The sequence below is a fragment of the Pristiophorus japonicus genome, chromosome 6 (assembly GCF_044704955.1).
Source record: "Pristiophorus japonicus isolate sPriJap1 chromosome 6, sPriJap1.hap1, whole genome shotgun sequence".
Lineage (NCBI taxonomy): Eukaryota > Metazoa > Chordata > Chondrichthyes > Pristiophoridae > Pristiophorus > Pristiophorus japonicus.
Genome location: NC_091982.1, coordinates 52,186,263 through 52,210,930, shown reverse-complemented (window position 1 = coordinate 52,210,930; position 24,668 = coordinate 52,186,263). Strand labels below are relative to the sequence as shown.

Genomic DNA, 24,668 nt, shown 5'->3' with positions numbered 1-24,668 from the left:
CCAGGACAAGCACAGTGGGCTGAATGGCCTCCTTCTGTGCCGACTGATTCTGCGATCCACCGAAAGATCGTTGGTCAGTGGCCCTGGCCCATCCTGGACTGGGAGATACCGGGAGAGACAAATTGTCGGCCCATTGCATCTCCTCCTGAAGATGGCCGAACTCAACGCACACTGGGAGTTGAACTTGGGACCTTTGTTGACCAAGCCCATCGACTGAGCTCTTGCCCATGCTTACAGTTTCATCAAGCAGAAGTAAAGACATAGGGGGAGAAATTCAGTTGTTTAGCGCCACCATTAGCGCCAGAGAGGAGCGCTAAGGGGCCGCTAAACGCCTCCCACCCGAGCGCCGCGCTGTCAGCTCCTGCCGTGAACTTCAATGAAGGTTTAGCGGCGGCGCTGACAGTTTGCGCTGCACTTGCAAGCCCCGCCCACTCGGTGACCTCACCAGATGTGCAATGCCCCCGTAGTCCCGCGTTTGCAAAATTCACTCTCTCGCCTGCGCTAGCGTCTGACGCTGAGACCGACGGGGAAAGCTGGTATATATGCAGACATAGATATACTCTCTGTGTAGTCACTGTATAATTGCATAAGATGGAGACTTGTTTACCTGATGTACTATCAATAAGGTTTACACTGTGTATATACTATGCTGGCACCACTAGAGGGTGCAACTGGTGGAGACCGGGGTTTCCTGCCCAGGTGGCAGGGGCTGTATAAAAGGGGAGCCACCATGTTTGTGCCTCATTCTGGAGTTACAAAAAAAAGGACCAAGATCACTACAGTTTGAGCACAACACATTGCCTCCTGGAGTCATTCATAGGTACACTACAGACATAACAAAAGCAGTCGGCCCAGCGATGATCCCGGGTGGTATCATCCAGCATGCAAGGGAAGTGCTGAAGTTTTACTTTTTAAACCTTTATTGATTTTATTTGTTGCAGTGGAGAGGAAGTGTGGGTGAAGCTTAGTGTAATTTTCACCAGGCATCCTAGCGCCAAAAAATTGAGTCGGCCTCCTGCGCTATCGCTCCGTTAGTGCCCGAAGAGGAATGTGGTAAGCTTCCCTTAGCGCTCCACTCTCCTCTTGGGGCCGTACAACTGAATATCACACTTAGAGGTGGTAGACATCACCCGGAGCTAAAGGTAGCGCCCCAACGCAGTCACCACCTCAAAGCGGGCGGTACCGAATTTTAAGTTTGGACCCAAGATTCCCCCAACACCATCTCCAAGTCTGAATTAAACACACACCTTGCCAAGAGTCATGTGGGAGGACAGAGAGACACACGGAGCCGAGATAGCGATCCACCTCACTTAGTTATGACAATTCCTAGCGCTGCTGCCCGCTGGTGCATTAGCAGTTTAGAAAGTAAGTGCAGGTTGTATCTTTAGGTTTTGACAGACCCTGAATAATTAAGCGCGAGTGCTCTGTGAGGAAAAAAACCCGTTATCTAAGTTTTAGTGCAGTATTATTTGTTGGATACTGCAGATTACAACCATTAGCGAGAGCTATGGTGACATTTAGCAAAAAAAAATTATAGTTCCCATTAGGTTCAATTGTATATCAGATTATTCCCCCGCCCCCCCCCCCCACCCCCACCCCACCTTCCCTGATGTGGATCTAAAAATATATTTTTTTAACTGTCGTTTTTTTTTTTACTTGTACGTCCATGTCATCATCATATCATAAGCAGTCACTTGGAATCGAGGAAGACTTGCTTCAACTCTTAGAATGAGTCGTTAGGTGGCTGAACGATCCAATACGAGAACCACAGTCCCAGCCACAGGTGGGAAATACAGCTGTTGAGGGTAAGGGAGGGTGGGACAGGTTTGCCACAAGTTCTTTCCGCTGCCTGCGCTTGTTTTCTGCATGCACTCGGCGATGAGACTCGAGGCGCTCAGCGCCCTCCCGGATGCACTTCCTCCACTTAGCCCTTACGGCTAAAGGGATCAAGCGGTATGGAGAGAAAGCAAGAAAGGATACTGAAGTTGCATGATCAGCCATGATCATATTGAATGGTGGTGCAGGCTCGATGGGCCAAATGGCCTACTCCTGCACCTGTTTGCTATGTTTCTATGTTTAGGGCGGTCTTTGGTCAGGGACTCCCAGGTGTCGGTGGGGATGTTGCACTTTATCAGGGAGGCTTTGAGGGTGTCCTTGTAAGGTTTCTTCTGTCCACTTATGGCTCGAGTAGAGCGCTTGCTTTGCGAGTATCATGTCTGGCATGCGGACAATGTGGCCTGCCCAGCGAAGCTGATTAAGTGTGGTCAGTGCTTCAATGCTGGGGATGTTGGCCTGGACGAGGACATTAATGTTGGTGTGTCTGTCCTCCCAGTAGATTTGTAGGATCTTGCGGAGGCATCGTTGGTGGTGTTTCTCCAGCGACTTGAGGTGTCTGCTGTACATGGTCCATGTCTCTGAGCCATACAGGAGGGCGGGTGTTACTACAGCCCTGTAGACCATGAGCTTGGTGGTAGATTTGAAGGCCTCTTCTTCGAACACTCTTTTCCTCAGGCGGCCGAAGGCTGCACTGGCGCACTGGAGGCGGTGTTGAATCTCCTCATCAATGTTTGCTTTTGTTGATCAGGTATGGGAAGTGGTCCACGGTTTCCAGGGCCGCGCCGTGGATCTTGATGACTGGGGGGCAGTGATGTGCGGTGAGGACAAACTGGTGGAGGACCTTTGTCTTACGGATGTTTAGCGTAAGGCCCATGCGTTCGTAATGCTCAGTAAATACGTCGACTATGTCCTGGAGTTCAGCCTCTGAATGTGCGCAGACGCAGGCGTCATCCGCGTACCGTAGCTCGACGATAGAGGTTGGGATGGTCTTGGACCTGACCTGGAGATGGCGAAGGTTGAACAGCTTCCCATTGGTTCTGTGGTTTAGTTCCACTCCAGCGGGGAGCTTGTTGACTGTGAGGTGTAGGATGGCAGCGAGTAAGATTGAGAAGAGGGTTGGAGTGAGGATAGCAGTCCGGACGTGGATTGGGTCTGTAATGGATCCGTTGGTAAGGCTCACGGCTTGCATGTCGTCGTGGAGCCAACGAAGGATGTTGACAAACTTTTGGAGGCTTCCGAAATGAAGGAGGACGCTCCATAGACGCTCGCGTTTGACAGTGTTAAAGGCCTTTGTAAGGTCGACAAAGGCCATGTATAAGGGCTGGTGCTGTAGGCCCGTCGCTGGAGGGATGGAGGCCCCTCGCTGGAGGGATGGAGGCCCGTCACTGTAGGCCCGTCGCGCTGCAAAGATCATGTCCGTTGTGCCCCGTAGGGGACGAAATCTGCACTGTGACTCCGGGAGGAGCTCCTCGGCCACGGTGAGAAGACGGTTGAGGAGGACTCGAGCGACAGCTTTCCCAGTGATTGATAGCAGGGAGATTCCTCTGTAGTTGCCGTAGTCAGACTTGTCCCTTTTTTTAAAGATGGTCATGATCACTTATTCTCTAAGATCTCCCAGCATGCTCTCCTCCCTCCAGATGAGAGAGATGAGGTCGTGTATTCGCGCCAAAGTGCCTCTTCGCCATACTTCAGTGCCTCAGCAGGGATTCCATCCGCTCCCGTAGACTTGAGCTGTCTTATGGCTTTTCCTACCTCGTGCGGTGTTGGGGTCTCACTGAGGTGGTGGCGGGTTGAATGCTACGGGATGGAGTCGAAAACACGCGAGTCAAAGGCAGAGTCTCGATTGAGGAGAACGTTTCCAGCGGCCCTGACTGCCTCTGTGTCCTTGATGAGTGTTTCCCCATTCTTGGCCAGGTATGGCGTGGGGCCTTGGGCGTTTGGCCAGTAGGTGGCCTTGACTGCGATGAAGAATCCTCGCACATCATGGCTGTCGGCCAGTTGTTGTATTTCCTGTGCTTTCTCCATCCGCCACCTGTTCTTTAGGTCCCGGGTTTTTTGTTGGACCTCAGCCTTGAGCCGTCTGTAATGCTGCTTTGCTGCTCCCGAGTTGGGTTGTTGCTTAAGGATCAGAAATGCTCTGTGCTTGTGATCTATTAGTTCTTGGATCTCCTGATAATTCTCATCAAACCAGTCCTGGTGTTTCCTGGTTGAGTGACCGAGCGTCTCCTTGCAGACACTGGCTATGGAGGCCTCGAGGGCAGACCAAGCGCTGTGGGCATTCTGCATCTCAGGGTCATCAAGGCATGCCAGGTTAACTGTGAGGCACTGGCTGTATAGGACTCTTTTAGCAGGGTCCTTAAGTGCCCCGGCATTGACTTTTTTGCGGCACTGCTTCTGGTGTCCCCTCTGCTTTGGGGCTATGTTAATGTCGACGATGGATCGGATTGGGCGGTGGTCCGTCCAGCAGTCATCAGTTACTGTCATGGCGCAGGTGATGCGCACATCTTTGCGATCCCTGACTCGGATGATGACATAGTCGAGCAGGTGCCAGTGTTTGGAGTGGGGGTGTTGCCACGATGCCTTGTCTTTGTCCCTCGGCGGAACAAGCTGTTGATGATGAGAAGATCACGTTCAAGACATCTTGTCAAAAGTCGTGTACCGCTGGAGTTGGCTTTCTCTACTCTCTCTCTTCCAATCACGCCTCCCCAGAGGGCTATGTCTTTGCCGACCCTGGCGTTGAAGTCACCTAGGAGGATCAGTTTGTCATCCGCAGGTACCCGGGACATGGATTTTTCGAGGTTGGAGTAAAAACCCTCTTTGGTCTCATCTGTTGCATCGAGTATTGGGGCGTACACTCTGATGACTGTGGTGCATTGGTTCTGGGATAAGGTGAGTCGAAGAGTCATGAAGCATTCGCTAACCCCGCAGGGGGAGTCTTTGAGGCGGTCGACCAGCTCGTTTTTGATGGCGCAGAGGAAGGCGCCATTCTTCCTCTGGTTTCCCTTTCCAGAAAAAGGTGTAACCTTCACCACGTTCTTCAGTTGGCCATTCCCTGCCCACCAGGTCTCACTTAGGGTGGCGATGTCAATATCAAAGCGTCTAAGTTCCCGGGCAACTATGGCGGTGCGGCGTTCCGGCCTGTCGCTGTTGGAGTTGTCCATGAGGGTCCTGATGTTCCAGGTCCCGAACTTCATGTTAACGGTTACCACATGGGCTTAGCCGAGCAAGGTCTTGGTCCCGTGGCAAGGGGGTCCAAGAGTGCAAGATCGCTGCCAGGGTGACAGCTCCCAAGGGAGTTCCCCTGCTGAACAACCACCATCTTCTGTCCTCCGGAAACTTCCCACCTCCAGCTTCCCCCCCTCTCACTGTCTAAACCTCCCCTAGCCCTAATAGACCCTACTAGGCGGTCTTAGACACTTAAATCTCTGCTCTAAACCCAACCCTGCAAATCCCACGGGTTCGGGCCTACGTCAGGCTTCACCACACCACCCATCAGCGACGACGACCGGGGTCCTTGATCCACAATGACGCCCGGCGAGCAGGTGAGCCTCCGACCAGGCGACTGGGACATCAACCCTCCCCCCGGCCTCCAGTGACGGGCCTCCATCCCTCCAGCGGGGGGCCTCCATCCCTCTAGCGACGGGCCTACATCTCTCCAGTGACGGGCCTTCATCTCTCCAGCGATGGGACTTCATCTCTCCAGCGACAGGTCTTCATCCCTCCAGCGGCGATCGGGCCTCTCCTCCTCGACGGCTGGACCTTTCCTTCCCCACTGGTGATCTGGCCTCTTCTAACTCGTGAGCATCATGGCTGTGACTCTTCCGCTCTCCCACTCCTTACTGACCTCCCACACGGAGCTCCAGTGGACCATTGACCCTCCCACTGCCTGCCCCCAACCAAGCCTCGGGCCATCAAGGACGCTACTCGCGCCGAGCTTGCGGCCAACAACTCGCCGTAGGTGTCATGTATTCAACCAGCATTGTAACCCATGTATAAACTGACCTAAGTTGTACACCGTGAGAACACTGACCACTAGGTGGGAGACACTCCTAACCTGGACCTTCAGGTATAAAAGGGGAAGCTCCACCCACCTTCATCACTGAGTGCTAAGGAATAAAGGACAGGTCACAGACTGACCTCTCAAGCATGGGCCTCATGTGCATTTATACTGTGTAGTAAGGACGTATCAATGGCGACAAGAAACTGGGATTTAAACCACGCGAGCATGGCCACTAGCAGAACAGACGAGAGGTACTGTGTTAAGGAATGGTTGGGACAGAGATTCAACATTGTTAAAGCAGCACACAGTTCTCCAGGCAGACAAGGGCAGTCAGGCATGCCCCAACATGTAGTCGAACCCAGAGGGGGAGTTCGACAGAGACAATGGCAAGCTGAACAGCGATTCACGCCATTGCAAGGGACAATGCGGCCAGTAATGGGGCCATCAACACCTGTTAATGGTGCACTCAAGGACAATAACAGGGGCAGTCAGGGACGATCGACTGGCAAGGGACCTTTTGTTTCAAACCGCAACTCATGCTGGAGGCGTGGAGGCATACATTCAGCCGGAGTTTGCAGAGATGAGCAAAATACCTGCAGAAATTGCAGAAATGGACACTGGGAGAAATCGCTGGAAGCTGAAGTTCAGCGAGTTCATGTGGAGCACGTATACAGTTCATACACCAGGACGCCACCGATAATGATGAAAGTGCTCCTCAATGGCATCCCAGTATCAATGGAGTTAGACACAGGTGCCAGCCAGTCCCTGATGGGTATCAAACAGTTCGAAAAGTTGTGAGCATCCAAGGCCAGGAGGCCAAAATTATCGCCGATTGACGCACAGCTACGGACTTACACAAAGCAGATCATTTCGGTGCTAGGCAGCGCCACAATAGTCGTGACCCAAAAAGATTCAGGGAACAGGTTGCCACTCTGGATTGTCCCAGGGGACGGTCCCGCACTACTAAGGAGGAGTTGGCTTGCTGTCATGAACTGGAAATGGGGCGATGTCAATGCAATTTCCTCTGTGGAGCGAGTATCATGCTCACAGGTCCTGGACAAATTTGACTCATTATTTCAACCCGGCATTGGCATTTTCATGGGGGCCAAGGTAGTGATTCACATAAACCCGGACGCCAGACCAGTACACCACAAGGCCAGAGCGGTGCCGTACATGATGCGGGAAAAGATAGAAGGCTAATTGGACCGCCTGTTGAGGGAAGGCATCATCTCGCCAGTCGAATTCAGTGACTGGGCGAGCCCGATTGTGCCGGTGCTCAAGGCGGATGGGTCGGTCAGGATATGTGGCGATTACAAGGCCACCATCAATCGGGTGTCACTCCAAGACCAGTACCCACTACCGAGAGCGGGGACCTCTTTGCGACGCTATCCGGTGGCAAACTTTTTTCAAAATTGGACCTGACCTCAGCTTACATGACCCAGGAGCTGGCGAGTGAGTCGAAGAAGCTGACCACCATCACGACACACAAGGAGTTGTTTGAGTACAACAGATATCCGTTCGGGATTCGCTCGGCCGCCGCGATCTTCCAACGAAATATGGAAAGCCTCCTCAAGTCGATTCCAGGGACGGTGGTTTTTCAGGATGACATCCTCATTACGGGTTACGATACTGAAGAACACCTCCACAACCTGGATGAGGTGCTACGCAGACTGGACCGGGTAGGTCTGCGATTGAAAAAGGCGAAGTGCGTCTTCCTAGCTCCAGAGGTAGAATTCCTGGGGATGAGGGTAGCAGCAGACGGGATCAGCCCTACTGCATCCAAGATGGAAGCAATCCAGAGAGCACCCAGACGTAACACGACGGAGCTGCGTTCGTTCCTGGGGCTCCTGAACTATTTTGGTAACTTTCTTCCCAAATTGAGCACGCTGCTAGAGCCGCTACACGTGCTCCTACGCAAAGGTCGTGAATGGGTCTGGGGGGACAGCCAGGAAAGGGCTTTTAATAGAGCACGCAATTTGTTATGTTCAAATAATTTGTTAACGTTATATGATTTATGTAAGAAACTTGTGTTAACGTGCGATGCGTCGTCCTATGGTGTCGGGTGTGTGTTGCAGCATGTCAATGCCAAGGGTCAATTACAGCCGGTAGCTTATGGCTCCAGGAGTCTGTCCCAGGCAGAAAGGGACTACGGGATGGTAGAAAAGGAGGCGCTCGCATGTGTATATGCGGTAAAGAAAATGCACCAGTACCTGTTTGGCAGGAAATTTGAGCTGGAGACAGATCGCAAACCCCTAACGTCCCTTTTGGCCGACAACAAGGCCATAAATGCAAACGCATCGGCCCGCATACAGAGGTGGGCACTCACGTTAGCTGCCTATGACTACACAATTCGGCACAGACCGGGCACCGAAAACTGCGCCGATGCACTCAGCAGGCTCCCACTAGCCACCACTGAGGGGGCTACCGAGCATGGTGCTGAGATGGTCATGGCTGTTGAAGCTTTCGGAAGCGAAGGCTCACCTGTGACAGCCCGTCAGATTAAAGTTTGGACAAATAGAGACCCGTTATTGTCTCTAGTCAAGAAATGTGTCCTGAATGGGGACTGGGCAGCCACATACAGGGCATGCCCTGAGAAATTTAAACCATTTCACAGGCGCAAGGATTGTGTAGTTATAGGCAGCTAACGTGAGTGCCCACCTCTGTATGCAGGCCGATGCGTTTGCATTTATGGCCTTGTTGTCGGCCAAAAGGGACGTTAGGGGTTTGTGATCTGTCTCCATTCAGGCCGATTGCCTACTGTGGGGAAACCGCGTAGTCATGCCCCAGATGGGTAGAGAGCTGTTCATCAGAGAACTCCACAATGGGCACCCGGGCATTGTCACGATGAAGGCAATTGCCAGGTCACACGTTTGGTGACCAGGGATAGACGCAGATCTGGAACTTTGTGTTCGCAGGTGCAACACGTGTGCCCAGCTGTGCCATGCGCCCAGGGAAGCCCCCATTAGACCCTGGCCATGGCCCGCCAAGCCTTGGTCACGCATCCATGTGGACTACGCAGGTCCTTTCATGGGGAAAATGTTTTTGGTTATAGTAGACGCCTACTCCAAATGGATCGATTGTGACATTTTAAATTCAAGCACATCCTCTGCCACGGTAGAAAGTCTACGGGCAATGTTCACCGCCCACGGTCTACCAGACATCTTGGTCAGCGACAATGGCCCGTGCTTCACAAGCACTGAATTCCAGGACTTCATGGCAGGCAATGGAATTAACCATGTTAGAACGGCATCGTTCAAGCCGGCCTCAAACGGCCAGGCAGAACGAGCAGTGCAGATAATCAAACAGGGGATGCTCAGATTCCAAGGGGTTCCCTACAAACCCGCTTATCAGGCCTCCTGTTGGCCTATAGAATTCAACCACACTCGCTCACAGGGGTTCCACCCGCAGAGCTACTAATGAAAAGGACGCTCAAAACCCGATTATCCCTTATACACCCCACCATGAAAGAAATTGTCGAGAGCAGGCGCCAGTCACAATATCACTACCATGACAGGAATATGAGGGCGTGATTTATTGATGTAAATGATCCTGTTTTTGTCCTCAACTACGCTGCAGGGCCCAAATAGCTCGCAGGCACTGTGGTTTGCCAAAGAGGGAAATAGGATTCTGGTAGTTAAACTTACCAATGGACAAATCTGCTGCAAACATGTGGATCAAACAAAAAGGAGGTTCAGCAACCCCATAGAAGAAGCAGAGAAAGAACACGATATAGAGTTCACTCCACCACAGGTGACCGAACACCGGAACCAAAGGGAGGAGAGCCCAGTCACTGTGGGCAGTCCGGACAGGCCTGAGGCACTGCAAACAGCAGACACTCAGGCCAGCGCCCAACAACCGGAGCCTCAACTCAGGTGCTCTACAAGAGAGCGTAAACCACCAGAGAAACTCAACCTGTGATCCCAATAAGACTTTGGGGGGGGAGGTGATGTCATGTATTCAACCAGCATTGTCACCCATGTATAAACTGACCTAAGTTGTACACCGTGAGAACACTGACCACTAGGTGGGAGACACTCCTAACCTGGACCTTCAGGTATAAAAGGGGAAGCTCCACCCACCTTCATCACTTGAGTGCTAAGGAATAAAGGACAGGTCACAGACTGACCTCTCAAGCATGGGCCTCGTGTGCATTTATACTGTGTAGTAACGACGTATCCGTAGGCAACTTCCATGTAAGTGCTTAACCAGTCCTCTCTGCTCGTAGATTTACTGAATCCCTGTGGAGTCTCTCTAATGTTGCCTTTAAGGGTCGATTTTATGAAAGCTGCCCCCTCCCCCGCAAAAAAAGAAGCTTTTAAATTTGATCTTTCTGCACAGTCAAGCTTGTAATTGCACAGCCTGAGAAATCGCTGGCCCCGATTAACTCTTTGAGAACTGCAGGGCAGACAACATAAACAGCCAACAGACACCACTTGTAGGGGATGGTGTGTGAGAGGTGGGGGAGAGATAGTGGCGGGGGGGGGAATTTTGCTCAGACCAGTATCTCCTTCACTATAGTTCTAATGTTTATCGTGAGACATTGATAGAAAATAATTTGACAGCAGATGTTGTTTGACAAGTGCACGTGTGTTTTGGAAGATGCAAGGCACTTTCTGTCGGTAGAGGTTGCCATTAGTTTTCAGGAAACAGTTTGGGGGAGGGTTTAGCATTAGGCTGGCAGCTCTCGTTGGACATATCTGAAATGTGCTGCCTGAAAGGGTGGTGTAAGCAGATTCAATAATAACTGTAAGGTATGCACCAGTGAGTAGGCTCACAGGTTTGTAAAGCTGTTCCGCAGTTACATCCAAGCCAGGGTGTCCCTGGAGATGGAGCACGCGGTGTCCACCGGTACGCTCATGGTCTTCCGCGAGAGGTGGGCGCCGGAGGAACTGGAGTGCATCATCACCCCCGGCAACCAAATTTTAATTTGAATCACGTAATGTCTAAAGTTTAATTTGGTTAAGTTTGTCGGTTTTAGTGACCCCACCCCTTTAATCAGAGGGCACTTGATTTAATGATTAATTGATTTACAGATGCAGCAAAATAGTTGTTGAGCTGTTGAGTTGGGAGTGGTTAAGCCAGTCACGTGATGTTCACAAGACTCATGAAGCAAATACATTACAGTAACTTTCAAAAGGGAAATGCGTAAATACTCAAAGCGAAAAGATTTTCAGGGCTACGGGGAAAGAACAGAGGTGTGGGACTAATGGATTGCTCCTTCCAAGAGCCAGGCTCGGCACAATGGGCTGAGTTGCCTCCTTCTGTGCTGTAAGATCTTGTGATGCTGAATTTGCAGCACAGAGGGAGGCCATTCAGCCCATGATGTCTGTGCCAGTTTCTTTGTCTCATGCTGTCCCCATCTTGTTTTTTACTCTGCCTCAAATATTCATCCAATCTTCCCTTAAAAGAAAGACTTGCATTTATATAGCGACTTTCATGACCACCAGACTTCCCAAAGCACTTTACAGACAATGAAGTACTTTTTAAAGTGTAGTCACTGTTGTAATGTAGAAAACGTGACAGCCAATCGCACACAGCAAGCTCCCACACACAGCAATGTGATAATGACCAGATAAACTCTACGTTTGTAATGTTGATTGAGGAATAAATAATGACCAGGACACCTGCTCTTCTTCAAAATAGTGCCATGGGATCTTTTACGTCCACCTAAGGGAGCAGATGGGGCCTCGGTTTAAAGTCTCATCTGTAAGACGGCACCTCCGACAGTGGAGCACTCCCTCAGCACTGCACTGGAGTGTCAGACTAGATTTTTGTGCTCAAGTCTCTGGAGTGGGACTTGAACCTACAACCTTCTGACTCAGGCGAGGGTGCTACCCACTGAGCCACAGATGACACGCCAAAAGACGTAAGGGTCTCTGTGGCAAAGCACTCCATGCACCAACGCCTAACACGACAGGAACTGTTGCGTGCTGACAGCTGTCACAGCCAAAGCAAACAGTCGCCTCAGCTGGCCCCCCTCTCGGTAACGTTCATGCTGATCTGTCTATTCCATGACCCGATCCTTGGCACCGTGTACGCGGAACATAAAACAAACGAGCACAAGTTGGCTGTCGGCACTGCTGTGCCTCTATCAGTGTCTCGACGTGAGGAGACTGGTCGGGTGGGGGGGGCCGAAATTGCCCTCTGCCCCAAATGGGATGTAATTACTGTTTTCTTTCGTAGAGTAGAGCGATATTCAGCTCTTTAATTTTTCTTTGTGCGGTGCGAGTGATCCAGGTGGCTGCAAAGCGGAAGTGCCGTTGGGTCGGGTCGGACACCACGCTGATGATGTAATCGCGCTGACGCGTCACAACGTCCCTCCCCTACAGTTAAAGGGGAGGGCCGCTGCGAACCCTGCAGCCATTTTAGTGGCAAACATTGGGCCACCAGGGAGGGAGGGTTTTGGCCGGGCACCCAAGAGGATAGGGGTGCCGGGCTACCCGTTGGCGGCCTTGGCCGAACCCGTGGCCGCCATTGTCAGGCCGACTTCAGAGTCAGCCGACAATTAAAATAAATTGCCGACCGCAGCACTGCGCCCTCCCCTTTAAGGGCAGATGCACCGCCCAGCCACACACAGCTTCCTGCCGGAGAAAGCTGTCGGGGGCACCGAGCAGCGACGGATCCACTCCCGGGGGGCAATTCACCACGCCGGTCAGAAGGGGGTTGATTTGTGCACGACGGTGGGGAGGAGGGGGGGTGGTCACGCGGTGTCCATCACCGCCGGCGCAAACATGGAGAGCCGACTAGGCGGCGAGTCCTTACCGACGGCTCTTATGGAAAGGGGCAATTTCGGCCCCTGCAACTTCCTGCAGCTTATTTTAAGGCTCCTTCACCTCTTTTTTTTTTTTCTTCTCCCTCCCCTTCCCCCATCGCCTCCCTGCAGGCAACCAGCCAAGCTAAGTAACGGAGACGCGGAGTGCACGAGCGCGAATATTCCCGACGGTATCGAACTGCAGCCGCACAGCACATTGGACGAAGAAAAGGTAAAATCTCTCCTCCTCCTGCAGATCAGGCAGGTGGAGGAAAGAGCTCGCTGACGTGACCTCATTTAAATGACTTTGTCTGATCGGAGAAGAATTACAGCCGCATTATGGCCACGGCCACACGATGGCAGTGTGAATGAGTAAACCCCACTGGCTTCTCACTGACAGGATTTTTAACAACCAGAGTATTTTTTCCTTCTCTGTTATTTGCATGTGCTTTTTTTTCCCCAAACTGCTTTAAACATTTGGACAATCTACACTCATCGGGGTTGAGCATGTCCATGCTGGTGAATGGAATGCTTTTTTAAAATCACTGTCAAGCAACCAAGCAAATAACGCCCGCTACAGTGACTCAGAGTAGTGTTGCCAACCCTCCAGTATTGCCCTGGAGTCTCCAGGAATTAAAGCTTGCTCTCCTGGGCAATGCTGTGAGCAAACGCAAAGAGAACAATCATTGGCGTTTATCTTTTTCATTTTCTTTGACACTTTTGTTTTATTAGTTATCTAAATGTTAGAGCTGGGCGGGGAGGCGGGCGGGATGGTGGGTGACGGGAGGCTGTGTGATGAAACCTCCAGGAATATGTCCGGCCAGAGTTGGCGACTCTGCCTCAGGGCCGTGCCTCAACCACGAAGCTCAGAGGAACGCCTCCTGCTACGAGAGTGCGGGATTCTCCACTTGTGGGCCAGTTCCCAGGGGGGTTGCCGCGTTGTGGCCCATCTTGTGCCGCCGGCCCCGGTGACCATTGTAAACGGGGTCAAAGCTGCCCGGCTTGGGCAGCCCAGTTTCGGGAAGGAGTCCTAAACTTGGTGCCGGGAACCCTTTTTCGCATATGCAACGGGCCTGACGCCTGTTTCAGGCACGGGCCCTGGACACCTATACTTCAGCCTTTATTAATATGGCGGCTGGTGCACTGCTGGCATGCGGCAGGCCCCTTATTGGCCGCTGAGGTGCCTGTCTTACGCCTGTAAAACAGCAACAGCGCCCTCGAATTTCGAGCCCCCCAGGTTTTTTAACTTGCTGACTGTGTATCACAACAGGAAAAGAGGCCATGCTCCCACTGGTTAAATTCGTGTCCCTATCAAGCCAATTTCATTGGAAATCCAACTTTTGCCTTGTCAGCCTTTGCTCAGTGGAGGCCCATTCGCTTCTGAGTCAGAGTGTCTTTGGTCCATGTTTCACTCCGGAGACTTGCCCACATAACCTGGTGCTGAGGGAGTGCTGCACTGTCAGAGGTGCTGCCTTTCGGTTGAGACATTAAAGCAAAGCCCCGTCTGCACTCTCAGGCGCGCGTAAACGATCCCATGGCATTAATTCAAAGAAGCTCAGGGGAGTTCTCCCCAATTTTCTGGCAAATATTTATCCCTCGACACCATCACTTTAAAAACAAATGGTTATTTGATCATTACCACGTTGCTGTTTGTGGAATCATACTGTGCACTAGTAGGCAGCCATGTTTCCAAAGTTACAACAGTGACCACACTTCAGAAGTACTTCATTGCTTGTAAAACACTTTGGGACGTTCGGAGGTCCTGAAAGGCGCTATAACAATGCACGTTCTTTCTTTTCTTTGGTCTCCAGAACTGCCACCAGTATTTCTGGCTTCCTATTCTCATAAATGGTTCAGAGAGTATGAGAACAGGGTGCTAAATTCTCCCACCGCTTGTGTCTCTCCCTCTGTTATTGTATGAGCTGTAGGGTGGGGGAGTTGATAAAGTCATTGCAAAGAAAGTTGTTGAAAGTGTCTTATTTGGAAGAAACCAATGAGCTAATTCAGCGTGTGGTTAACACGTAACACACACGTCCATCTCAGCATCTATCTGAAGGCCCCCAGCCTGTGTTTTAAATGAAATGATACCACGACTTCAAGGGTTAAATTACGAGGAGAGATTACACGAATTAGGGTTGTATTCCCGAGAATTTAGAAAGGGTGATCTGATCGAAGTTTTCAAGTTATTATTAGAACCAGACCTAGGGGGCACAGCCTCAAAATACGAGGGAGCCAATTTAAAACCGAGTTGAGAAGGAATTTCTTCTCCCAGAGGGTTGTGAATCTGTGGAATTCTCTGCCCAAGGAAGCAGTTGAGGCTAGCTCATTGAATGTATTCAAATCACAGGTAGATAGATTTTTAACCAATAAGGGAATTAAGGGTTATGGGCAGCGGGCGGGTAAGTGGAGCTGAGTCCATGGCCAGATCAGCCATGATCTTGTTGAATAGCGGAGCAGGCTCAAGGGGCTTGATGGCCTACTCCTGTTCCTAATTCTTATGTTCTTATGTTCTTATGTAGGAGTGAAATCAGGCGACACTTCCACACTCAAAGGGTGGTAGAAGTTTGGAACTGTCTTCCACAAATTTTAAATTGGAGATTGATAGCTTTTTGGTAACCAAAGGTATTAAGGGATCTGGGCCAAAGGTATATGGAGTTAGGTTGCAGATCAGCCATGATCTCATTGAATGGCGGAGCAGGCTCGAGGGGCTGAATGGCCTCCTCCCATTCCTATGTTCCAATGAAATGTAGTGATTTTTCTTTCAAATGAACAATCCCAAGTCTGTGCTGTGCCGTGCCTCCACTCTACTTTAGGCCCATTGGAAAGCAATTTAGAACAAGCGTGCGTGTTCAGAAGTCCAGGGAGCCACAAGTCACCTGTTGTGTGCCTCCGTTAGCACCTCCATGGGGCACAAGGGGGGGGTGGGGGGGGCACCGGCTCCCGCGAAATTGCGCGGGAGTTAGCAGAGGGGCGAATGCAATAGCGCCACGCCTTGCTGATAGCGTCCTAGGCCGCTGGGCCAGCGATGAAGATGGCATTGGCGTGTGTGGCAACCCCTTTTTGCCCCACGGTGGAAATGGGCAGCGCCCTGTGAGGCCGCCACAGGCAATGCCCGCGCCAGCCTTACGGGTCGCAAACCAGGCCGCACGCCCGCATCACAGGGCGAAAGTTAAAGGGAAGGCACGCTGCGCACCGCACGCCGCCATTTTTTATTCCTCCCGACTCTCTGGTCGGGCTGTTGTCCAGCAATGCTGCGGGGTCCAGGCCGCGATCCTGCTGCCCGGCACTCTGTCTCGCTGCCGGGCTGTGGCCACGGCACCCCTTAGCCCTCGTGGCTCAATGGAGGCCTATCAAAGGGCCTGCAGAGCCTACAGCGTCCCTCCCTTTAATGGAAGGTGCAGGGCGTTGAAACCCGTCAGTGCTCCGCGATGCGCCTGCGTAGCGCACCCGACCCGAGAGGAAGTGGAGCGCATGACATTGCACTCCATTTCCTGTGAGGGGTGGTAACCCCCAATTTCGCTTCTGGGGCGGGACTTCTGCGCCGGGTGTAGAATGTCCGTTCCCGGAGAGGTTCCCCTTGCAATAGCCAATTTCGCCTCCCAGGTTTCCATTTTCCAAAGTGCCCTCCAGTGGGCTCACTCGGGTGGAGGCTCAGGTTGCCAACTTTGGTTGCATGTATTCCTGGAGGTTTCATCACACGACCTCCTGCCTTTAACTGCCTCACACTCTCACCATTAGTGACCCAAATCCTCAATAAAAAATACGGATCTTTTTAATGTCCCTGTGATTTTTTTTTCCCTGAGATTAATCTTCAATTCCTGGAGACTTCAGGACAATCCTGGAGGGTTGACGACCCCTAGTGGAAACATTGCCCACAATGGCAGGCAACGCACTGAGGTGGATGGGGTATCGCTCTCCCACAGCCCGGGACTACAGTGCAAGTGCTTCAACACACCTGGACGGGTGCAGTTGTTTTAATGTGAATCGCACTGTTGTCGAAAGTAATCTGCAATCTATCCGCGGGGGATTTGCACAGCAACTGAAGTTGCAGCATTATACAGTATTGTGGAACTGCTGCAGGCAGTGGCATTGCAATATAAACAAGCCATTAATCCTGTTTTATTAGAGGAAGTGTGTAAATGTGACAGACCTTCCACAGTTTGAGGTAACGACCAGGAGCTGTGAAAGTTGAGATCGGAAAGTACAGGCAATATTTTTTTTTAAGAACCAGTTGGTTTATTAACAAAGATTTAACAATCGCACTAGAACTTACCGGTTCATCCACTCAGCTCACAACTGACTGGGGTTTATTGAGTCTTGTGAACATCACGCGACTAGCTAAGCTACTCAATGCAACAGCTCTACAACTATTTTAAGTTGAAGCTCAATGTTTACAACTTATCTTTTAAAATCAGGCGTTAAATAGCTCAAGGTCACAAACTCTGATCGGCAGGAGAAATGACTTACTTTACGAAAGAAAGACTTGCATTTATACAGCTCCTTTCACCACTTATTAAACGGCCGTGGTGCTGTCGAATGTCGAGCACTTTGAGTTGCTGGCTGGTATCGCAGCTCACCCCATACAGGCCAGGAAAGAACTTTAGCCCCCGCTGGTGAAATTCATGTCCCTATGAGGCTACTACATCAATCCGACTTTGGTGGAAATGCAGCTGTTGTCTTGTCAGTCTTTGCTCAGTGGAAACTCACTGGCTTCTGAGTCAGAGTATCAATGGTTAACGTTTCACTCCGGAGACTTGCCCACATAACCTGGTGCTGAGGGAGCGCTGCGCTGTTGGAGGTGCCGTCTTTTGGATGAGACGTTAAAGCGAGGACCCATCTGCTCTCTCAGGTGCTCGTAAAAAACCCTAGGCCATTATTTAAACAGCAGCGAGGGAGTTCTCCCCGGTATCCAGGCCAATATTTATCCCACAACCAACATCACTAAAACAGATCATCTGGTCATTATCACATTGCTGATTGTGGGAGCTTGCTGTGCGCATGTTGGCTGTCCCATTTCCTACATTACAACAGTGACTACACTTCAAAAGTACTTCATTGGCTGTAAAGCGCTTTGTGATGTCCGGTGGCCATGAAAGGCATTATATAAATGCAAGTCTAAATCTCTCTTTTCTTTCTTTATATTTTCAACTATCTTGTGCGAATAACATGAGGAAACATTGAATGCCACTCTATGCAGAGCAAACTCGGTGTCCCAAATCAACAGAACCCAACCTCTCCCCTGAGCCTAAAGATAGCGCCTTTCACGACTACCGGACTTTACAGCCAATTAAGTACTTTTGAAGTGTAGTCGCTATTATAATGTAGGAAACATGGCAGCCAATTTGCGCACAGCAAGTTCCCACAAACAGCAATGTGATAATAATCAGATAATCTGGTTTAGTGATGTTGCTTGGGGGAATAAATATTGGCCCAGGACACCGGGGAGAACTCCCCTGTTCTTCTTTGAAATAATGCCATCTCTTATATCCACCTGAGAGAGTAGACGGGGCCTCGGTTTAACATCTCATCTGAAAGACGGCACCTCCAACAGTGCAGCACTCCCTCGGGAGCAATAGCCAAGATTTTTGCGCTCAAGTCCCTGGAGCGGGACTTGAACCCACAACCTCCTGACTCAGAGGCGAGAGCGCTGCCCACTGAGCCAAAGCTGACGCTGTTAACAAGGGAGCAAATAACGCGGAAAAATGGGAGCAAACCAGTTTTTTCCAGCTGCAAACAGAATTTGCTTGAGAATGCAGGGGGGGAGGAGTGGGGGGGTTGATGCCTGTTGCAGGAGGAGGAAAGTTTTCCCACTATCACTAGTGTTGTCAGCTAAAACTCTGCCTGTAACGCGTTGCTTGACCCTCGAGTTGAAACTGAATGTGTCGGACTCCGATCCCCGCTAACATTTTTAACTCTGGTCGTGTGTGTGTGTCTGTGTGTCTGTATGTGTGTATGTTGTTTCTGAACAGAGCATAGCAGGGCGGAAGTGTAGCAGAGAGCAAGAATGTACAGGTCTCCTCAGTCTGACTCGGCACCTGCCAGACCTCCTTCAGCAGAGCCAGTCTCCGAACACCTCGGCTCGCCAGCAGGGATCGGTGCAAGGTCGTCAGCCACTCTACCACAAGACTGCAGCTAACCAGGCATGTTTTACAAAGAGAGACACAACTGCCCTGTGTAATATCAGCTGCTGGCAGACAGACAGAAGATTGAAAGGGGTTCCTCCCTCACTTGTAATGCAAACAAAAGCTTATGGCATTCAATTGTTAAAAAAAAAGGCAGGTTTCTTTGCCACTAGTTAAACAGCATACAATTCTTCTAAAATTATTTTTTGTTCATTTAATCTAAAATGATTTATCTATCTGGATTATAAGTAGCTTTGATATAAGTTGCTCTGCTCTTTGTATGATTGCCATTCTGTTAAAACTCCTAAAAAGTTGCACCGTTTTCCTATATTTGGATAAAAAGCAGTCACAGATGGGGCCTGAACACCAGAACTTCCAGTAATAAAGTCCATTCATCCAGCCTTTTGGGAATGGAGCATGTTCTGTTGTAACAAGGTGAACTCTGCAGTAAATGTTTGGATAGACTTCTCCTATTATCCAGCTCTTTTTTTTAAGTAGTCTTTTGTATGTTCTAATGTAGTGCAGCAGAATACCTGCTTTGAGAGCTTTCTGAATGTTTTAATTTAATTTATTCATTCACGGAATTTGGGCAAGGCTGGGATTTATTGTCCATTCCAAATTGCTCTTGAGAAGGTGGTGGTGAGCCACCTTCCTGAACCGCACAGGGCAGGTAAGAGACAACCACATTGCTGTGGGTCTGGAGTCACATATAGGCCAGACCGGGTAAGGACGGCAGATTTCCTTCCCTCAAGGGCATTAGTGAACCAGTTGGGGTTTTCCAACAATCCTGTAGTTCCATAGTTATCATTACTGATACTAGCTTTTTAATATCAGATATATTTAATTAACTGAATTTAAGTTCCGCAGTTACCGTGGTGGGATTTGAACTCACGTGGCTGGATCATTAGTCCAGGCCTCTGGATTACGAGTCCAGTAACGTAACCACTATGCTACCATACCCTTCATTTTGAGTCAGAAAACCAGTTCTTCCACAAAGCCATAGTTTCCCATTTGCTTGCTCTCTGATGTAGAACTGGGCCACTGCAGATTAGGAAGGTTCCAGATTTGATCGTTAATCTGCGCCAAACTGGCTGCTCACAACCAGAGTGTTTACAGAGCTCGGGGCCTAAACTAGGGGTCACCAACCCTCCAGTATTATCCTGGACTCACCAGGGATTGAAGGTTAATCTCCAGAACACTGCCGCGAGCAATCAGGGAGAGCAATCTTGGATGACATGAAACAGAATTGTTGTTTTTTCATTTTCTTTGAATATTTTCATTTATTGTCAATAAAAATATTGGAGATGGAGAAAGTAAAAAGCTGTTTCACTAACTGTCAAGTGTAATCCAATTGGGGGAGAAAAAGAAAGACAATTTTAAAAGCGTATTTACTGTTGTAATATGGGAAACGCGGCAGCCAATTTGCGCACAGCAAGCTCCCACAAACAGCAATGCGATAATGACCAGATAATCTGTTTTTGTTATGTTGATTGAGGGATAAATATTGGCCAGGACACCGGGGATAACTTCCCTGCTCTTCTTCAAATTAGTGCCGCGGGATCTTTTACGTCCACCTGAGAGACCAGACGGGGCCTGGGTTTAACACCTCACCCAAAAGACGGATTGGGTCACAAATAGTCTGTTCCCTTTCCAGTTGGCTGTGGGAAGGCAGTGTGCCTGGAGGATGGACCTATGGCGGGTGTGTGGGGCAGGGCGGCTCGAAGTGGGAGGTCATGTGATGAAACTTCCAGGAATACACCGAATCAGAGCTGGCGAACCTTGCTTAATCCCATGAGTGAGCTTACATAGAGTTACATAGCATATACGGCACAGAAACAGGCCATTCAGCCCAACCAGTCCATGCCGACGTTTATGCTCCACTCGAGCTTCCTCCTCTAAATCTATCAGCATAACTCTATATTCCCTTCTCCCTCATATGCTTGTCTAGCCTTTCCTTAAATGCATCGATACTATTCACTTCAACCTGTGGTAGCGAGTTCCACATTCTCACCACTCTCTGGGTAAAGAAGTTTTTCTGAATTCCCGATTGGATTTCTTGGTGATTATCTTATATTGATGGCCTCTAGTTATGCTCTTCCCCACAAGTGGAAACACTCTCACTGTATCTACTCTATCAAATCCTTTCATAATTTTAAAGACCTCTATTAGGCCACCCCTCAAGAGAAAAGAGACCAAGCCTGTTCATCCTTTCCTGGTATGTATACCCTCAGATTTCTGGTTCATCCTTGTAAATCTCTGCACCCTCTCCAGTACCTCTATATCCTTTTTATAATATGGCGACCAGAAATGTATGCAATACTCTAAGTGTGGTCGAAACAAGGTTCGATACAGGTTTAGCATAACTTACCTACTTCTTGCTCATGATAGCTGTTTGCCCTCACCCCCCCCTCCCCCTGCGCCACGCCGCCCCTTCCTCCCAGCTGGATTATCGATGGACCTCCAGTTCCAGTAGTGGAAGCGAAAACCCAGAAATGATTTAAGGAATAATTAGAAAGCCACAGTGGGGTCGACTCTTGAGATCTTTCTGAAAGGATGAGGTACAGCTTTGATTCAGTTTTGGTCTCCTAATCTGAGGAAGGACATTCTTGCTATTGAGGGAGTGCAGCGAAGATTCACCAGACTGATTCCTGGGATGGCAGGACTGACATATGAGGAGAGGCTGGATCGACGGGGCCTGTATTTACTGGAGTTTAGAAGAATGAGAGGGGATCTCATAGAACTATATAAAATTCTGATGGGACTGGACAGGTTAGATGCAGGAAGAATGTTTCCGATGTTGGGGAAGTCCAGAACCAGGGGACACAGTCTGAGGATAAGGGGTAAGCCATTTAGGACCGAGATGAGGAGAAATTTCTTTACACAGAGAGTTGTTAACCTGTGGAATTCTCTACCGCAGAGAGTTGTTGAGGCCAGTTCGTTAGATATATTCAAGAGGGAGTTAGATATGGCCCTTATGGCTAAAGGGATCAAGGGTATGGAGAGAAAACAGGAAAGGGGTACTGAGGTGAATGATCAGCCTTGATCTTATTGAATGGTGGTGCAGGCTCAAAGGGCCGAATGGACTACTCCTGCACCTATTTTCTATTTTCTATGTCACATAGGTTGATTAACCTGCCTCATTCTCGTGACCTCCAGTGAATGTCAGATGAGGAAAACTGTGATTCACCCCCTCACCTAGCTGAATAGCCCACCATTTTTCTAGGCCCACATGAGGAATGGGCACTCAGGAAGGTCTTTGGATGCCTGCTAGTGTCTGTGGAACCAAACCCTGGCATGAGTCCATAATTTCAGGGGGTTTAAAAACAGGGATTTTTTTGAACACGATTTTTTTCTTTCTGTAATTGTTGGGAGTTTTAAAAACAAACTGCATTGACCACAAACAATTGAAGGTGTATTGTTTAAAGAATGCGAAGCTTGTGATTTTCACCACACTTGACAGTTGCTGAGCTATCACAAGTACTGCAGTTTCCCCCAGTCCGACAACTCTCCGAGATCTCAGCGCTCCTCCAATTCTGGCCTCTTGAGCATCCATGGTTTTAATCGCTCCACCTTCAGCTGCCTTCGGCCCTAAGCTCTCCCTAAACCTCTACACCTCACTACCTCTCCTCCTTTAAGCTGCTCCTTAAAACCTCTCTCTCTGCCCAAGCGTTTGGTCATCGGCCCTAATACCTCCTTATGTGGGTCGGTGTCAAATTTTATTTGATAACGCTCCTGTGAAGCGCCTTTGTCTGTTTCACCATGTTATAGGTGCTATATAAATGCAAGTTGTTGATGTTTGTTGAAAACACTAGTCGATTGGGAGAGGGGTACTAGGGTCAGAACAATTCAATTCCTTCATAAGGACATGAAGGAACTGTGTTTTGTTTTCTTTGGAGCAGAGGATGCTGAGGGGAGACCTAATTGAGGTGTATAAAATTATGAGGGGCCTGGATAAAGTGGATAGGAAGGACCTGTTTCACTTGGCAGAGAGGTCAACAATCAGGGGGCATAGATTTAAAATAATTGGTTGGAGGTTTAGAGGGGATTTGAAGGGAAATGTCTTCACCCAGAGGGTGGTGGGGGACTGGAACTCACTGCCTGAAATGGTGGTAGAGGCAGAAACCCTCACCACATTTAAAAAATACTAGGATGTGTACTTGAAGTGCCGTAACCTACAGGGCTACGAACCAAGAGCTGGAAAGTGGGATTAGGCTGGGTAGCTCTTTATCGGCCGGCGCGGACACGATGGGCCGAATGGCCTCTTTCCGTGTTGTAAATTTCTCTGATTCGATGACCTGTTTCAAATTTTACTTGCACTTATTTTCAGAGTCAATCTGCCGAAAGTCCGCAACCAAAATGTAGTTCCTCGTCTTCCTCTTCCTTCACACCGTTCATCGATCCCAGGCTCCTACAGATCACCCCTTCCAGTCCAACGGGGGCACCCGGTACGTGAGTGCAGTTCAGAAATGAGTCCCTCACAGTGTGTTGGACGTGACTTGAACCCGGTGAATGAAATCCTTATTCCCATGTTGTGTCTCGTGTTTCCCCTGTTCAACAGGCAGTAAATCTGAGCCCCTTCGCCGAGACGCTGCCAGAAAGGGATCGGTTGTAAACGTCAATCCGACAAATATACGGCCGCAGAGCGACACTCCAGAAATCCGCAAGTACAAGAAGAAATTTAATGCGGAGATACTGTGTGCTGCTTTATGGGGTAAGATAGCACTGAGACTTTTCTTAACTAGTGGCAAATCATTCTGCGCGCCATTGATGCTGTCATTTACTGTTTCTTTCATATGGTAGTAGCAAAACAAATCAAATATCAATATCTAAGTTGGATATCCAGGGCAAAGTGTAACAGTGTGGATATCCTGTAGGCTGCCTGCGAATTCCCTCTGAGGGCAATGCTCAGTGATGTGCTCCAGGGTCTGATTAGGAGCTCCACAGTCACATGATGGAGATACTTTAATCTTCCACTTATGGAGAAGGTGGCAGCATCCGCCATGACCTGTTCTGAGGCGGTTGATGGTTGCCCACTGTTTGTGGGATGGTTTGATCCTACTGTGGGGTCCTCTATAAGGAATCCATTCCGTATATCGCAGTTCTTCCAAGCATTTCGCCATCGGTCATCAAGGCTGCTGATGAAGGTGTTTGGAACAGGTTTACTTTTACTTCCGATAAATAGGTAAAGAGTTGAAGAAGGAGCTAAATAGAGAAGGAGAGAAAGAAAGAACTTGCATTTATATAGCGCCTTTCATGACCTCAGGATGTGCCAAAGCACTTTACAGCCAATAGAGTACATTTTGAAGTGTAGTCACTGTTGTCATGTAGGAAAAGTGCCAGCCAATTTGCGAACAGCAAGGTCCCACAAACAGCAATGCGATAATGACCAGATAATCTGGGGACGAAATTGGGGCAGGAACCTTTGCGAAGCCAGACATTCTGTGCCCGGGGAAGAGGTCCTGCCCCGAAAGCGAAATTGGGCTTACCGCCCCCGACACCACTTCCTGTCGGGTGAGCTTGGGGTCACTACCTGGACAAAAGACAGAGCGCTACGCGGCCTTTCCGCGTGACGCTGACGCGTTCCAAGGACCCTCCCCTTCCATTAAAGGGGAGAGAACGCTGCGAGCTCTGCTGGGGTTTCAGGGGCCTGCACTCGGTCACCGGGGGTGACATGGCCACAGCCCGGCACCGAAACGGAATGCCGGGCTGCACCACCATGGCACGGACCCCACGAAAATCGATACGCAGGCCGGACCGGTAAATCGGAGGGCCGCCCAAAATGGCGCCATGCACCTCCCCTTTAAGTTTCACCCCATGAGCGGAGTGAGGCCGGTTCGTGACCCACGAGGCTGGCGCTGACATTGCCCATGGCAGCCTCACGGTGCACTGCTCGATTTCTGCCCTGGCATGAAAACGGGTCGCCGTGGGGCAAAAAGGGGTTGATGCACACGCCAATGAT

General features: G+C 49.9%; 1 protein-coding gene across 1 annotated transcript in view; it reads left to right on the top strand.

The window, feature by feature from the left end:
• LOC139265663 (mitogen-activated protein kinase kinase kinase kinase 4) overlaps window positions 1-24,668 on the top strand; it is a 421,183-nt gene that overhangs the window by 317,643 nt on the left and 78,872 nt on the right. Inside the window, exons 21-24 of the mRNA XM_070882863.1 lie at window positions 12,720-12,819; window positions 18,557-18,727; window positions 23,037-23,154; window positions 23,268-23,420. Of these exons, the coding sequence (XP_070738964.1) occupies window positions 12,720-12,819; window positions 18,557-18,727; window positions 23,037-23,154; window positions 23,268-23,420 (542 nt within the window). The remainder of the gene's footprint in view (window positions 1-12,719; window positions 12,820-18,556; window positions 18,728-23,036; window positions 23,155-23,267; window positions 23,421-24,668) is intronic.